The sequence below is a fragment of the Leopardus geoffroyi genome, chromosome C1 (genome assembly GCF_018350155.1).
Source record: "Leopardus geoffroyi isolate Oge1 chromosome C1, O.geoffroyi_Oge1_pat1.0, whole genome shotgun sequence".
NCBI lineage: Eukaryota > Metazoa > Chordata > Mammalia > Carnivora > Felidae > Leopardus > Leopardus geoffroyi.
The window spans coordinates 14710649-14726742 of record NC_059328.1 but is presented as its reverse complement, the minus strand read 5'-3'; the positions used below and the strand labels follow the sequence as shown (position 1 = coordinate 14726742).

General features: G+C 51.0%; 1 protein-coding gene across 1 annotated transcript; it reads right to left on the bottom strand.

Moving 5' to 3' along the window:
• Nucleotides 1-5708: 5708 nt before the first annotated feature.
• On the bottom strand, nt 5709-15087 carry UBXN10 (UBX domain protein 10). Its single transcript, XM_045475914.1, has 2 exons — nt 14994-15087; nt 5709-10312 (listed from the first exon to the last, which is right to left on the bottom strand). The coding sequence occupies exon 2, from the start codon at nt 10295-10297 to the stop codon at nt 9449-9451; it is 849 nt and encodes a 282-aa protein (XP_045331870.1). The 5' UTR covers nt 10298-10312; nt 14994-15087; the 3' UTR covers nt 5709-9448.
• Between the last annotated feature and the right edge of the window lie 1007 nt (nt 15088-16094).

Here is a 16094-nt window from a genome sequence, read left to right as displayed (position 1 = left end):
GTCCTGTGCTCTTTGTCCTCCACGTAGGACTGTTTCTTCTGTGAGAACCGGAGGGGGATAATGAGCTGGGGAAGCTCAGAGCAGAGAGAGAGGACTTCCTTAGAAGCTGGGGCTCACCCTGGAACCAGGTGTGTCCTGACAAGCGGGGCCCGTGAGGAGGAAGCCCCAGCGGAGATTTGAGAGCGGGTCTCAGGTTCAGAGGCCAGTCACTGGTCTGGCCCAGTGAGACAGGGGAAGAGACTCATAGACCACAGGTGTTGGAAGGGACCTTGAACTGACCTAGCCCAGCCCAGCAGTTCTCAGCCCGGCTGACCCTTAACACCCCCTGGGGGAGGTGAGGAAGTGGGGGCGATCTAAACCCGTGGTTCCCAGGCTCCAACCCCAGGGACTTTAATTCCAAAGATCTAAAGTAGATCTTTTTAAAAAGCTTCAGAGGCTTTTGAATGCTGAGGCACCCCTTTTAAAAATCTGTTACTCGGGGGCACCTGGGTGGCTCTATCGGTTAAGCGTCCAACTCTTGATCTCAGCTCAGGTCTTGATCTCAAGGTGATGAGTTCAAGTCCCACGTTGGGCTCTGCGTTGGGTGTGGAGCCTATTTAAAAAAGAATTTAAATCTATTATTCAGTGTTCGCCTATTAGACACCGTCTTAGTGTTCAAAGACAGTTTGAGAGGCATTTCCAGCCACGCGGAGTCACAGATCTGTTGGTGATGGTCTGCCTTTGCCCAATGCTTTTCTGCCATCTGCACCTGTCCTGTCCTATCTGACACGCTCCTCTGCCTGAAAATGAAGGGATGGGCTCCAGGGTCGACTGTGAATGCGTGTGTTCATTTCTTCTCTCATGAACAGGCGTCTGTGGCTCATACCTTGACTTTCTAGACGATGGGACTGAGGAATCTAGACTGGTTGATACCAGACGCCTTGGCTGGCCCGGCCCGGTGGGGAATGATCTGAACAGCATAGCACAGCCTGGACAGCGAGGACGCAGTTCAAGAGCATTTCAGAAATTCCCAGGGGTGTCTCCTCAGTGGTCCCCTTTCCAGTATAAATGGCAGTGGAGGCAAACGCTCTCAGTAGAGTGGACAGATTCCCTGCACTCACAGACTGGCCTTTGCCTCGGTCTGCCTCCCACATCTCTCCTGCCTTCTTCTAAAACCCAAATGAAAAGGCATTAGGAGACAGAGGCTTGGTAGCCCGGGTCCTCAGACTGAATGCTCATGGCTTTGACCAGGCTCCTGTGAGGCTAAGCATTCTAATATTCTTCCCAGACTACTTGTTGTAAATCAGTACGACTCTTTTCCACCAGTTGGTTTCAGACTATTGCCAAATGAGATTAAAGACTGGTGTAATACTTACCACACATGGTATTTTATTATTATTATTATTATTATTCACATGACTCTTCCCACTAGTAAGAACGAAGAAATTTATCTCTCCACCCTCCATCAATCTCCACGTGCTTTGGCTTTAATTGATGTGGAGTGCCCCAGATTATGACAGCAAATAAACTGCACCTTAGGCTTTTTACTTTAACATTAAAAATAGGCTGAAAGACATGTAAACATTTTAATATTTAATAGCAATAAAAGACATGCAAAATTAGAAAAAAACTTTGTTTTTATTCTCAACCAACAAAAGTAAGGAAAATTCTATCAAAAGCAGTAGACTCACAATTGTCAACGCTGCATTGGGACTTGAGATGCTTGCTATATAATTCTTTGGAAAGCAAAGCAAAATCCACAAGTTAGTTTGTTTGTTTTTTTTTACATAATTTGACCTACCAATCTTATTTCTGGAAATTGTCCTAAAGAAATCATTCAAAGATGCACAAAGCTACATAAATGAAGATTCAAGCATTGGCTTCTATAGCAAAGTCTAGAAACACAGACATGTTCCAGAAAAGGGAAATAGTTTAAGAAATTACAGTACATCAACACGTTGGAATATTACTCAGCCTTAAAATAATCACGAGGACTGGAGAAATTTGGAAAGAAAAGATCTAAACCACTGTGTTTGTTAGGATGGCAAATGTTAAATGCACGTGTGTGCCTACTGGCAAGACAGTAATGTGCAAAACGATTTAATCTTTAAGAAAGAAATAACATATGTCAAGATATTAATAACAATTATGTCTGACTGAAAGGATTATGGATGATTTTTATTTTCCTCTTCAATCTTTTCTATATTTTCTAAGTTTTCCTTTTTAAAAAAATGTTTATTTATTTTTGAGAGAGAGAGAGAGAGAGAGAGAGAGACAGAGTGTGAGTGGGGGAGGGGCAGAATGTAGAGGGAGACACGGAATCCGAAACAGGCTCCAGGCTCTGAGCTGTCAACACAGAGCCCGGCGCGGGGCTCGAACCCATGAACTGTGAGATCATGACCAGAGCTGAAGTCAGTTGCCCAACCGACTGAGCCACCAGGCGCCCCTAAGTTTTCCTTAAAAAAAAAAAAGGCAGGGGCACGGGGGTGGCTCAGTCGGTTGTATCCACCTTTGGTTCTGGTCATGATCTCACAGTTCATGAGTTTGAGCCCCGCATCCAGCTCTGTGCTGACAGTTCAGAGCCTGGAGCCTGCTTCAGATTCTGTGTCTCCTTCTGTCTCTCTCTGTTCCTCCTCTGCTCACACTCTGTCTCGCTCTCTGTCAAAAATAAATAAGCATTAAAAATTTTTAAAAAAAAGGCACATGTTTGTTTTGGGGACACAGCACAATGGATTCCATAAGAGTGAGCCTCTCCTGCCTGGAAAATTGATCAATGATGATGGTGAAGCAAGTTATGGGTTAGCATTTACTTTAATACTGTTTTTACAATGAAAGTGAGTACTACTTTTTAAAATAGTAAATGGAGGATATCCGCAGAAGCTGACCGCTTCTCATGACAGCTGTGGCCACCACTCTGGTCTCCATCTCTTACTTGGATTATGGAAATCATAGCTTCTACTTGGGTTTCCATCTTGTAACTTTGCCTGTTTTCAGCATGGCAGCCAGATCGCTGATCGGAACACACGTGTCAGGTACGACTCCTCTGCTCAGCGCCCCGCAGTGGTTTCCCTGTATGTCCAGTGACGGCAGGTCCCGTGTGATCTGTCTCCCCACCCTGGTGTCTGATGGCTCTACCCTCCCTCACTCCAGCCGCCCTGCCTGGAAGGTACTAAGAGGCCGGATGTACTCGCTCCTTCTGACCTCTGCATCCCCTCTGCCAGGGACAGGCTTCCCCCACCGGTCTCACTACCCCCTCACCTCCTTCAAGCTCTCCGCCCAGAGGCTCGTGTCAATTCCATCTGCCTTGACCACCATATGATGTCTCATCCTCCACACACACACCCCATGCTCTCCAGATCCCCCTTAGCCTGCTGTTTTTCCACTTTCCATCACATGTATTCCTTTCTATCACACTGTATTATTTGTGATGGTTATTGTTCTTTTTCTGTCTCCCCACGTGAGAATGTAACCTCCCTAAGGGCAGGGATTTTTGGTCTGCTCTGTTCATCGATAGACCTAACAGGTACCTGGCATAGAGGTTCTTACTATGTATTTGTTGAGTGAAACTGTCACAGATGACTTGAATGAGATGAGGGCCTGAGGGGAACTCCGTTAAGAAGGCAAAGAGCAAGGCTGGGCCCCGGGTGGCTCAATGGGTTGAGCGTCGGACTTTGGCACAGGTCATGATCTCACGGTTCATGAGTTCGAGCCCCGTGTTGGGCTCTGTGCTGTCAGTGCAGAGCCTGCTTGGGATTCTCTGTCTCTTTCCCTCTCTCTCTGGCCCTCCCCCACTTGTATTCTCTCTCTCTCTCAAAATAAATAAATAAGTTTAAAGAGCACACATTAAAAAAGAAGAAGAAGAAGAAACAAGGCCCAGGCCGGGTTGGGGAAACTAATAAACGCTCTGTAGAGTCTAGATCCAGAGGCTCTGAGTCAGGGTTCCCATAAGTCTGGGCTAGGCTGACCCTGTAGCACCCCAAGGCTGGGGACAGGGCTGGAATGGGGGCGGCAGGTGATTCCCAGGCTGAACCTCCCAGTTGGGAGAACGAAAGTTACCACCACTCTCCCACAGTTTGTCTGCAGGTGGCCGGCCACTCTGGTCGACAGGGGGCTGGGGCTCGAGCCAACCCGGCATGTCCATCAGAGCAGAGCCGTGACCCCTACCTCTCTGTTAAGGGGGCAGATGTCAGAAGGTGTAGTTCTCAGCGGGTCACAGAGAGGACCAAGGCCCCGCCGCACAGATCTTCTTGTTGTAAAGAACAGGGGGGGCGTGAAACTCATGAAATTGGGAAGCTTTGTTAATTAGGTCAAAGGACAGTGGTTTTATTTGCCCTCCTAAGAAAAGATGCATCCCCAATCAGCTGCTGGATTTGAATGAACGGAATCGAGGCAGCAGAAAGGGAGAAGGGGCATGTGAACAATCTGTTAACTGGAGCAAGGATTTCTTTCCTTTTTTTTTTTTTAAGTTTTTTTTTTTTAACGTTTATTTATTATTGAGAGACAGAGAGACTCAGAGCATGAGCAGGGGAGGGGTAGAGAGAGAGCAGAGACACCGAATCCGAAGCAGACTCCAGGCTCCGAGCTGCCGGCACAGAGCCCGACATGGGGCTCAAACTCATGGACTGTGAGATCATGACCTGAGCCGAAGTCGGTCGCCCAACCGACTGAGCCACCCAGGTGCCCCTGGAGCAAGGATTTTTTTTTCTTTTTTAATTTTTTTTTAATGTTTATTTATTTTTGAGACAGAGAGAGACAGAGCATGAACGGGGGAGGGGCAGAGAGAGAGGGAGACACAGAATCGGAAACAGGCTCCAGGCTCTGAGCCGTCAGCCCAGAGCTTGACACGGGGCTCGAACTCCCGGACTGTGAGATCGTGACCTGAGCTGAAGTCGGACGCTTAACCGACTGAGCCACCCAGGCGCCCCGCAAGGATTTCTTAAGTAACCTTGGTCAGTAATCAGGTCCTGAGGGTCAGATGGTAATGGACTGATTTTGTTGAACCTACGCATTAAGTAAAATAGTGACATTTTTCATTGCCCCCCGTCTCAATTAAAGCAATTAATGGCTTTGGGATTCTCTGTACATTTTATCCCAAAGCGTTCATGCACTTCCTTCCTATGAACATTGCCGCTGGTCAGGGTTTATCCCTGCCCGCCATGTGTTTGTTGCTGACATGTTTGTTTGCTTGGTTTTTTGTTTTTTGTTTTTTGTTTTTTTTGCAGGAACAGTCCACAGTGGTGACGTGGTCAAGTGACATCCACTTGGGTAAATCCCAACCTGCCAAAGTACCTTGCCCTTTTCTTCCCCCTTAACTGCTATGTGTCCAGAATCTGACACCTCTGGTGACATCTGTGGCTACTGTTCTGGCCCAAGTCAACATCATGTCTCCCCTGGTGCCTGTCCACGGCCATAGATGGTGTCCCCTCTTCCACCCTAGCCCCTGCAGTCTGCTCCTAACACAGAGCCACAGTGCTCCCCAGAGCACAGCAGACCTTTGGAGTCAGGCTTGCTTGACTGCACCCACCGGCATGTCTCATCTGTTGTTCAACCTCCTCGGATAGGATTCAAGTGCATCCAAAAATACCTCCAGAGACTTGATCTTCCACATAAATTGTTCAGGAGCACCGCTGCTTCCTCTACGATTTGAAGGTAGAGGAACACAGACGGACGTCAGAAGGGGCTGCCAGAAACTGCCCTAATCGGGAAAGGAAAATGTCACATCACCAGTGTAGACGCAAAAGAAAACACCCAATTTTATTTTTATAATGTGAGTTGCCGTCTTGTGTGTTAGTGAGTCACCCGAAGTCGGCTCCGCTTGGATTCTGTCAACTCCTCCGCGGTGGCCTCTGACCTTCGCTGGGTTTGGGTTGGTTCAGGCTCGGGGCGAGGGTGAACGGGCTCCAAACTTTTCACTTCCTGGCGGGGTACGGCTCAGTGGACCACGGAAACAGATGTTCCTGTCTGCTTCTCAGACGGACTCCGAACTCAGGCTAAAGTAGAATCATCTAGTTTTCTTCGCAGTTCTGTTTAAAAGGTAGGAACGTGGATCACCTTGCCATCTCAAACACTCATCTAAAACACACCTCAAACTATGGGAAGCTGTGCATCTTTTTATCTTAACTTCTTGTGAAGACCTTAAAAAAAACTGGAAACGGGAACTTTTTTGCCTCTTGGGCAGCATGGCTCCATTTGACTCCAGAAACCCACTGGAGATCGTGGCAAGAGCACGGATGAAAGCAGAGCTTAGTTCCTGGAATGCCCACTTCTGTACCGCATGGCGGGGATAGTGATCTATCCTTAGACGTCACGGTTTTTCATTGAAATGGAAACCACAAGGCTGGTGTCAACCTTTTTGTGGAGTGTTTTGTGTGGGATCTCTGGGGTGACTGCCGGCCCGTAGTCATGCTCATGTGCATATCTCTTCATCAGGACTGCCCTGGCTTGCCGGCTGTTGGCCAGATCCCCAGGTACTTTCAGGGCGAGGACTGTTGTGTTAAAACCACCTGCCATCTGTTGGTGAACATTTTTTGGACTCTAAATGATGAGTCACTCATTTCTCCTGCTGTTCCTTCTGCTGCCAGGACTGATTTACCTCTTGGACTACATCAGGAGAAACGCTGGGAAAACTGGCCCTGAAGCTTTGTCCTATGCAAAGTTCATGTCCCTGATGACCAGACTTGCTGGTGCCATCACCAGAAAGGTGGGGAGGACTTCCCTTTGCACTTCCACGAGGTGGCGAGGAGACAGCAACAACTGGTCTGGCCCTCACTCCAGGGTCTTTCACGGGGAAAGCTAACAGCCAGCAACTTCAGCCGGGTTGGGCTGGAGTTGAGAGTCAGAGGCGGTTCCACGTTTCATTGCCGATGCTCTCTTGGTAGGGCACCTAATGCCTGTCACCCAAGGGTTGGCACAAGGTAGGTCCTCAGTGACCACTGGTTAAACCAATGAGTGAGGTCTGTGACCACAAAGTGGTCACCCAAAGCGCTAAGCCACCAGGAGTAGGGCGCTGGACCCAGTTTAGCCCACTAGGCCAGGGTGCCCAAGTGGCAGTGCCAAGGCAGAACCACCACTCTGAAATTCTGATACAGTGTCTGCTCTTGCCAGCCTCAAGAGGAGAGTACTTGGAATGATCTGCAGGAGAAGTTCAGGAAGACTTCTCATACAAAGCTTAGTGCTAGATCATATAAACGGAAAGGAAAGGCTACAGGAAGGGTGGGCACCCAGGGTGCCCGGGGGCGAGGACTTGGATTTCACAGCGGAACCCAGTGGTTTCCCAAGAAGCTCAGGTTAACGAACCCCTCTGTCCGCTAGAGCGTGGTAGCCAAAGTCCTGTGCGAAAACAGAAGATACGCTTCTCTGCTGACTCAGTTTCACACAAATCGATTTTTATTGTAGCCTTTCGTCCAAAAAAAAAAAAAAAAAAAAAGTTGATTAAGGTGTCTCAGATCTAGCTTTATCCACATGTCCTAAAATACCCTAAAATATTTCTGTTTCATGCCTTCCACTTTGTTTTTGCCACCCCCAAATTCTAGCTAAATAGCAGCACACCCCTAAGTGCAGAAGATTCTAACTCCCTCGAGCATGCTCCGTCTCACTGAAGTTTTCCAAAGATTTCCTGCCTGGAGAAATTACCGAGTCCCAGGTGGGTGGGATTTTATTCTTACACACAGAGTAGGTGTGATTTTGTGGGAGGCTCTTCTCCCAGCCTCCTAGATCAGAGGCAGATATGTGTCTGAGTCCTGGGTGGGAGGTGAAAGTCCCGTACTTTCCTGTACTGTGAGTACCAGGCTTGAGCCGCCAGTCCCTTCTGCCACGGTCGGTGATTGGGAGAGGGGACCAGTTGCGTGGGCCTGCCCAAGGCCCTGAAAGCCCCGGCTGACCTTTGCAGCCGAGACGGGATTGGGAAATTTTACCCCGTGTTCAGAAATAACCCACTCTCCGGTGATCTGGGTGGTGTGGGATGCAGTTAGGACAAGGCGAGCCTTCTTGAGAGGAAACGGCGTTGGTGCTAATCTCCGTGGCTGAGTAGCGATTTGCTGGAAGTAACGAATCCAGCCACGTTCCTTATCTAGGCACAAGATGCACTTGTTGCTGAGGCCGAAACACTGATGTGCTTCTAGAACTCCTGCCTTCTCTGTGGACCCAGGAGCAGAGGGAGCACATCGGTACTCGGGGCTTCATGATGGCTGAGCTCTTGAGGGACATGTTTCCCTGCTCTGAAGGGTGATTTGGCTGTAAAGAGGATCCAGATGAGAGGTGGAAGTCTTGCTAAGCTCCCAATACAAGAGAACTTTGGCAAATTGTCCGCGTTACCACTTGAGAGTTGGAAAACCAACACTCTATGCTCTAGAGCACAGCTACGGGCTGAGGCATTCAGATGCACTTCATGCCAATCAGACAGACCCTTAGGCACGCGGTCTCTCGGAACAGGTGCAGTACAGTGACACCCGCCCGAGGCACCCTTGTCCCCTGGAGGTTACCAGATCACAGAACAGGGGCACCGCTGTCCTCGCTCTAGGGAGTCTCCATGTTTGAAGTAGATGAGACACCCGGGAGATAAAAATCTGTATCCCCACCCAGATAAGCCAAGGCGGCCTTCAGCGCAAACATGCACAGACTTGTAGGTTTATATGATTTAAAAACAAAAGATTCCGTGAGTGACAAAAAGGGAAATCAGAAAGGGAAATCTGAAAGGGCAATCAGATTACACTGGCCTTTCTGTTTGGGAAGAGTGTTGCATACATAGAGTAGTTACCAATATTTGCAAACCTACTTAGTCTCTATTTAAAAGTAGCTTCTGGGCTAATCCATGGTTGTGGACGCAATTTACTTTCTGGCTCCAAGACTATTGCAGAAATGCCGATGTGTTGGGGGATTTGTATTAGCAAGTCTTTCCTCTGAAGCCACATCACACAAACAGTAATCCCCAAGAAACTCTAGCCACCCGATCCCAGCACAGTTGCTGCTTCTAAGATAGCGTCAACTGCCAGTTTCTTAAAGATGCTTGCAAGAAATACAAATGCCAGTTCGACATTTCCTGAGCCCTGGTTATTTACCAGACTAGAAGCCTCTCTGGGAAGTGTTTAATCCTGCATCAAATACAGAAAGGCAAACCACTGGCTTCAAGAGAGGGAGGGTTCGTTGGGAAGGCAGGCAGGTGCTCCTGAAAGGACCCAGAACTCTGGGGAGGAGGAGGCCTGGTCACAGCAGTTTCAGGAACGTCCCTGCCAACCTGCCGGTTCACTCCAGGGGTGGGAAGGATTGAAGAACTGGAGGAGAACCTTCTCAGTGCCCTGGGTGCATGTACAAATTTCGCTGCTTCCAAAGGAGATGCCGTGGAGAGGGAGCCCCAACGGTCACAGCAGCAGCAGGTTCACGTGGCACTCGGAACCGAGCTGCCTGGGAGGTCACAGCACCCAAGCGTGCCCGTTACTCAGAGCCCCAGGGCCCCAGCTGGGTGGCTGTGAGCTCAGGGCCACTCCTCCCCTTCTTCCTGTGAGATGCCCAGCACCGACTTGTGGGGGATCCTGCACTCCTGCAGAGACTTGGTGAGGTCAGAGAAACGTCTCCGGGGCACCTCCATCGTTTCAATGCTGCAGTGGTGGTAGGCAGCCTGGTCCTCGTGTTCAGCCACGGCCACAACGCTGGATAAGTCATCAGTTGGCCGGAAATAGCGAACGAACCTTCGGCCCGACGGCAACCTGACCGCAAGCAGCAGCCGTGGCTCCCCTTCTGATGGCTCCTTCAGGTCTCCAGCCCTGGAGGAGGCCTGTCTCCCGGCTCGGCCAATGGCTTTCCTCTCTGGGGAACAAGATGGAGCTCTGGGACCTTCCTCACTTGTCTTCACAGTGCCGGTCTCCTCCTCTCGGTACAGAGCTTGGGTGTTGCTCAGCTGCAGGGAGCTGGCCTTTAGAGCGACAGTCTCCACGGCCCCCTCCTCCAGCGTCTTCCTGTGGATGGAAGGAAGGACTGGGTATTTATTGAGGGAAGAGGAAGCCCCCAGGGGCACCTGTTGCAGCAGCTCAGGGATCTCATCGGGAGCTCCCGGGTTTGGAGATTTGGGTGCACAGGCTCCTGGCTTCTGGCTGCTTGGCGACTCACAGCGAATGGCTGGAGGCAGAGAAGCCGGCGCGCGGTGAGAGCACAGTGCCGCATCCTGCGGTTTGTGCCGACTCGGCCGCGTCCGTCCCTTGGCGGATTTGGGCCTGGTGAGGTGCATGTTTATGGAGTCTGGCTGCCAGATGAAGCTGTCAGCTGCTGTGCGGCCAACAGCGTTGCGTTCAGGGGGAGTTATGTTCACCGGGGCTTCCGTGGCCATTGCTTCTCAAGACCCCTAAGGAAGCAGGAGAAAAGAAAAGAGAAGCCGTGGATGAAACTTCCTGGGGCTTCCCGATCCAAGCCATTCACACCACCACCCCCTTCCCCTGGGTGCCAGAATTAGTGCCAACTGGCTGGGAGTTAGCAGCTTCCCTCTGGATTTCTGGCATGGGAAGAGGGGCGCTGGCTGCAATTCATTCATTCATTCATTCATTCACTCATTCATTTCAATTACTTGGAAAAAAAACCATCAGTGAACCAAGAGTGACGGAAGACAGGTGTTGAGCCTACAAGTAAATAGATATTTTCAATGAGTAATAGTTGCCGTGAACAAAATAAACAAGTGTGCCCTAGACGGTGACTAGGGTGGGAGACGAATTCTTATTCTTATGGGGTTGGGGGCGGGGGGGGGGGGGGTGTGGACTTTAAGCTGAGAGACCAGACTGATGAGAAGCAACAGGTCATGTCACAATCTACAGCAGGGCTGGCTAACTTGTTTGGGAAATGTTTTCAGCTTTGGGGGCCACGTGATCTGTGTTCCAATGACTCAACCTTGCCATTTTAGCCACTGACCCGTTTCCCCTTGCTCCCGTAGTCCTGACTTTTTTCCTGTCTACCCACAGCTTGACCTTACTTCAGTTTCCTTCCTCTTGCCTTTTCTTTCAACCTTGCCAGGTGGCTGTGCACAAATCAATGTAAAAAAAAAATCCTCCCTCCACTGCCCTCACTTTGTCACCAGGTGGGGAGGGAGAGGGGAGGGAAAAGGAAGAACAGTGCTCCCACTCACCCACCCCCCAGCACCCCCCGCCCCCGAACCTCCCCGCCTTGCTGATCCACCCATTGGCTAGAATTCACAGGGAGGTACGTGGGTTCTAGACCAGAGGTCAGCAAACCTTTTCTGTAAATGTCCAAACAGCCAATATTTTCAGTGTTGCCCACCATAGGGTCTGTCACAACTATGCAACTCTGCCCTCTTAGTGGGACAGCCACCACAGAGAGGATGTAAATGAATGGGCGTGGCTCTGTTCCCATAAAACTTCATTTATGGACGCTGAACTTAGAATTTCATATAATTTTCATGGGGCACAGGATATTCTTCTTGGTTTAGTTTTTTCAATTACTTCAAAGTATAAAACCTATTCTCGGCTTGTGAGCCACACAAAAACAGGCGGCGGGCCAGATCTGGCTCACGGGCCATCATTTACCAAGCCCTGTCCTAGACCAACTCCCCAGGGGACTCTGGGCACTTGCGAGTTCTACAGGTGCGTGAGCCAGAAAGGCAGAGCAATTGCCCTAGGGTCACAAAGCAGAGCCTGAAATAGAACCCAGGTCTTGTGACACCTGGTCCTGTTCTGGAGGACCAGGCTTCGCCTTCTGTCTTCCCAGCTACCTTGTAACACTTTGAGGGCCTCAGCGTCTGGGTCTCCTGCTAAGGGTGCTCGTGAGTGCTTAGTGAAACCACACAGAAGGCGGGCTCCCCGGAGGCACGGGCATTTCTGTGTGTGGCCCGAATTGCCAGGTCAGGTGTCCTTCCTCACCATCTTGGCGGCCCCTTCATTAACACAGTTACCACCACCTGGTTTCATCCTTCCCAGGACACTTGGATGTCTCAGACTCCCCTCCTCCCTCCGAATCCTGACCACCACCAACCACACTGCTGTTCTGTGCCCACAGGCTGACCAGGTCTCTCTCCACCCTCTAAAGACCGGCCGGTAACTTCCCAGGGCCTCACGGTCCCCAAGAAGCAACGTGTTTGGATGCAAAGGACACAGGACCTGGTAGGTACAGTAAGACCTGGGTTCTATTTCAGGCTCTGCAGAGTTAGCTGTGTAGCCAGGGGACAGACATTCTCCCTTTCCGATACATCTCTTTCCTAATCTATAGAATTCGCCATCTGAGTTTGAAGACATTGTGTAAATACCTCTAACATCAGTCCCTTTATCTACAACATGATGACAGTGATATGAGATAATGTTACCACGGCTGTAGGCACCAGGCTTGGCGTATGCACGGTAAAGGCTTACTAGGTGGGAAGGTTCTTTTGCTTGTGTTTTTGGTTTTCTGTCTGTCCAGTGCTTTCTCTTACTTTAGGTCCAAATGCCTTACCTGTTGCTTCAGAGCTTTTTCCCCAGGGGGCCCTTGGTGGTTCTACTCCTAGTCACCTCTAACCCACTGGGCAGATCATGGAACCCACACCCACCCCGCCCACCGCCCAGAAATACTGGAAGGTTGCTTTCCATGAGCTGCCGCCTACGAACTTGCCTCAAAAATGCAAAATAATGCCTTTCCAATACATGCCTTCTGATTCCACACTCTAATTGCATCCTTAGCTCAAACTCACTCAGAGCTACCTTCGTCACACGATCCTGAACGATGCAATGCCCGCCCCGCAGTTTTCCATTCTAACGTTACCGTTCTGTGCATGTTACCAATATTGCCAAATTTTAGAAAGAATCCTCTCCCTCTGCGGCAAAACCAAAACCAGACAAAACACAGTCTTCCTGTATATTCCTGAAGCTCTACTCAGTTCAAAATCTGCCCTCTCTCTCTTAATGTAAAGGCCTCTGTGTTAGCTCTAGTCTATCCACAGACTGGGTCTCTCCACACTTCTAGCTAGGTTTTCACACCCAGTCTGGCTGCCGGGAGTTCAGGAACCTTCTCCCCGGCACCAAAAAAGCCTGCCCATCTCCTTGTTAATTTAATCTATTTTCTGATCAACTGTGAAGCGTGTGTGGTCCCTCCCTCCACCCCCACCCCCACCCCCCACCCATTCGCTTAGTTCTGAAGTCTTTCCCTTGTAATTAAGCAGCTCTGCACTTGAACTCAGGATGACAGAGGGGGTCATAACTGTCCAACTGTTCTGCCTGAGATAAACTCCAGCGAGGAACCAACTCCCCTTCTCGGCCCACCCTCCCCCCTCGAGGAGTGGCTATTAATTTGCCACAGCTTCTACAGAATTATCACAGACTTGGCTTCTCACTCCCACACATGCCTCGGGAAGGTTTAACTGTCAGTAAGTTTGGTAACTTAGAAACCTCTTCCTTAACAACTTTGATGAGGAAAAGTCATGTGTTCTCCCAGGCTCCTTGCTGGATTATTTTTAACAGTAAAACTTAAGTATGTGCATGCACTTTCTATACCTTTTGGTACTATATAATTATCCATGTTCGGGGGGAGGGGTGTCATATTCAAGACACCCTGGTCATAAGATAACATGACTGCGAGCTATCTCAGAGAAAAACCTCAATTATGACTAATTCCTATAAGCCCACTCATGGTTATTTAGAGACTAACACCTCCTTCAGGTAAAACCGTTCCATCGAACCTGCTTTCATAACCCACTGCCTCCTCCCGAGTGCAGGGACCATCTGTTACATGGAGGGAACACCAACTCTCCCCAGCATCTACCCCATGGAGAAGGAAAGTGGGGGAAACAGGTGTTTGGGGACCTGGTCCAACCTTGCCTTTGTTCCCACACTTTGTGCCACAGTCCGGGGCTCTGCCCACCCCCCTCGGTCCAGGAAGGTTTGTGCAGCCCCCGTCATTACGCCTGCTCAGCTCCTTTCCCCACCTCTAGTCCTGGCAGAGTCTCAACCACAAAGTGATTTGACAAGATCTAGGCGTAGGCATCCTTCAAGCTGCCAGCTGAATAGGCAAGTGGCCTGTTTACTTAAACAGAATAGCTGCGCCCCAGAGGCCAGCGAGGAGTCAGGAAAACAAACACTGATAACTGTTTCCAGGGAATTGCCAAAGAGCAGGTGCCCATTCCTTGAGATTAATCGCCAAATCAACGGGAAACAAAGAACGTGTGATGGGAAAGGCGGAGGCCATATTCCTGCTTTCCAAGGGAGCCGGCCTCGCATCACAGGGTCAGACCACCTCCTATCACTCACAACCCAAATCGAAACCCACAGTAAAGGCAATAAAATATAACCACCCACATACCATCTGCTGATATCCATCAAGGATGCATACATTTGAATTGGTCTTTTAAAAATGTTTATCAGTTAATAGTATCCCCTGCCAACCCCCAGCCCTCCCTGGCGGGACTTGCAGGATGGAAGTGCTCAGAAGAACTAACAGGAGACAGGGGTTGGCCTGAGCAGGACAAAACTCTGGTACTATTTCCACTTCTACCCCCGACGAAATGATCAGAATGGACCGTCCCTCCCACGCACAGTGCCTCGTTTAAAAGGGGGAGTGGAGAAACTGGACCACAAGCCACCAAGTGATCAAAGGTTTGGAAAAGGCAGTGGCGATTGTTGCAACAGCAGTGTGGGGAGGGGGTAGGTGGAGGAGGAGAGCTCAATTATTTCCAAGTACTGGCAGCTCTAGAAGAAAACAAACTGGGAACGGCAGAAGCAGGCATTTGGGGGAGGGGCAAGGAAGCAAGAACGTCTAGAAAGTGAGAGGTGCCTTGGGTCTGGGGGAGGCTCTGATCTGGTTCCGGTCTCTCCGTGTGTCCCTGTGGGTCTGCGTCCCCCGTCCGTACTGCCCAGCCAGGAGGGCACGGCCGGCGCTTTCCCGGGAGTTGTCCCATTCCAGCAACGGTGAGCTGGGCCGGGCTGGCTTGGCCCCGGGAGTGGCCGCTTCTCCCCGGGGGCCCGTCCTGTTCCCCCGAGGGCGCCGCCGGGTCGCCGCAGGGTCGGGGGCCGGGGAGGCCCGCCTCGTCGGTCGCCGGGCGCGGGCACGCTCACCTCGCCGCTGGTCCATCCGCCGCGGTCGCCTGGCCGCGTCCCGCTGGTAAACAGCCGGCGTCTCCCCGGCAACCGCGCCGGAGGGGGCCACGTGCTTCCGGTTGGGCGGCCGGGTCGCGCGGTTGGGGGGCCTCCTGGCTCCTCTCCTGGGGGAGGTGACCCCTGGCCTGCAGGCGCCGGGCAGGAGAGCGTTCTGCCTGCTGGCTTCAGGGCAGGCCCCCACCCTCTCTGTGACCCCGGTTGGGGAGAAGCTGCTGGACTAATTCCTGGGAGCCCTAGAACCTCCGTGGCAGCTTTTAGGGCACCTGTTGAGTTGGGCCACTTGTCTGCCTTGTGTGTCCTCGGTGCAATTCCTTCAGCACCACTTCCGTGACCCCCATTTCCACATGAGCATCCCCATTCCCCGCGGCATCTGGACCCTTGTTATCAACCACATCTGCCCCTGCTACGATGACCCCCCACCCCAACCACCACCCCGATACCTCCAGCAACTCCAGGCTAGCCTACCACGTTTGTCTGGAAACTCCAGTCCATTGCCTTCTGGGCTTTCCCCCTGCAGACCAACCTGCTTCTGCCCTACTCTGTCCAGCCCATCCATGGTCCTTTACCTGGGCCATTATCGCCCCTGCCCTTGTCCCACTGGTCTCTTCATCCCTCCCATCTGCTGAAACTCCATCAGTCCACCTCTACCAGGGTGCTGACGAATCCTTGACCCACCACAGACGTTGCCCTAATGGAAACGTGTGGTCTCCAACCTCTACCGGACCCTCAACCCCCACTCAGAAATCCTTCCAACTCCCCCCAGTTCAGTTGTGTCTCCTTTCTCCTCCCGGGTTATTGCAAACCTTGTCCTCTCTCCTGAAACCTCTCCCCTCTCCTCCACCCTCCTCCCACTCAGAAGAATCCTTCCCTCCTCAGAGACAAAGTAGAAGCCATCCTATGGAAGCCTTCTTGGTGCTCTGACATCAGATTACACACTCACCTGCTTTCCTTCCTCCCTCCTTCTCCAATGGGAGGAGACCCGTCCTCTGACTCTGTCCAAGACCTCCAGCTCCTGCAGACGGCCCTGAAGCCCATTCCCTGCCACAGGGCCACACACAT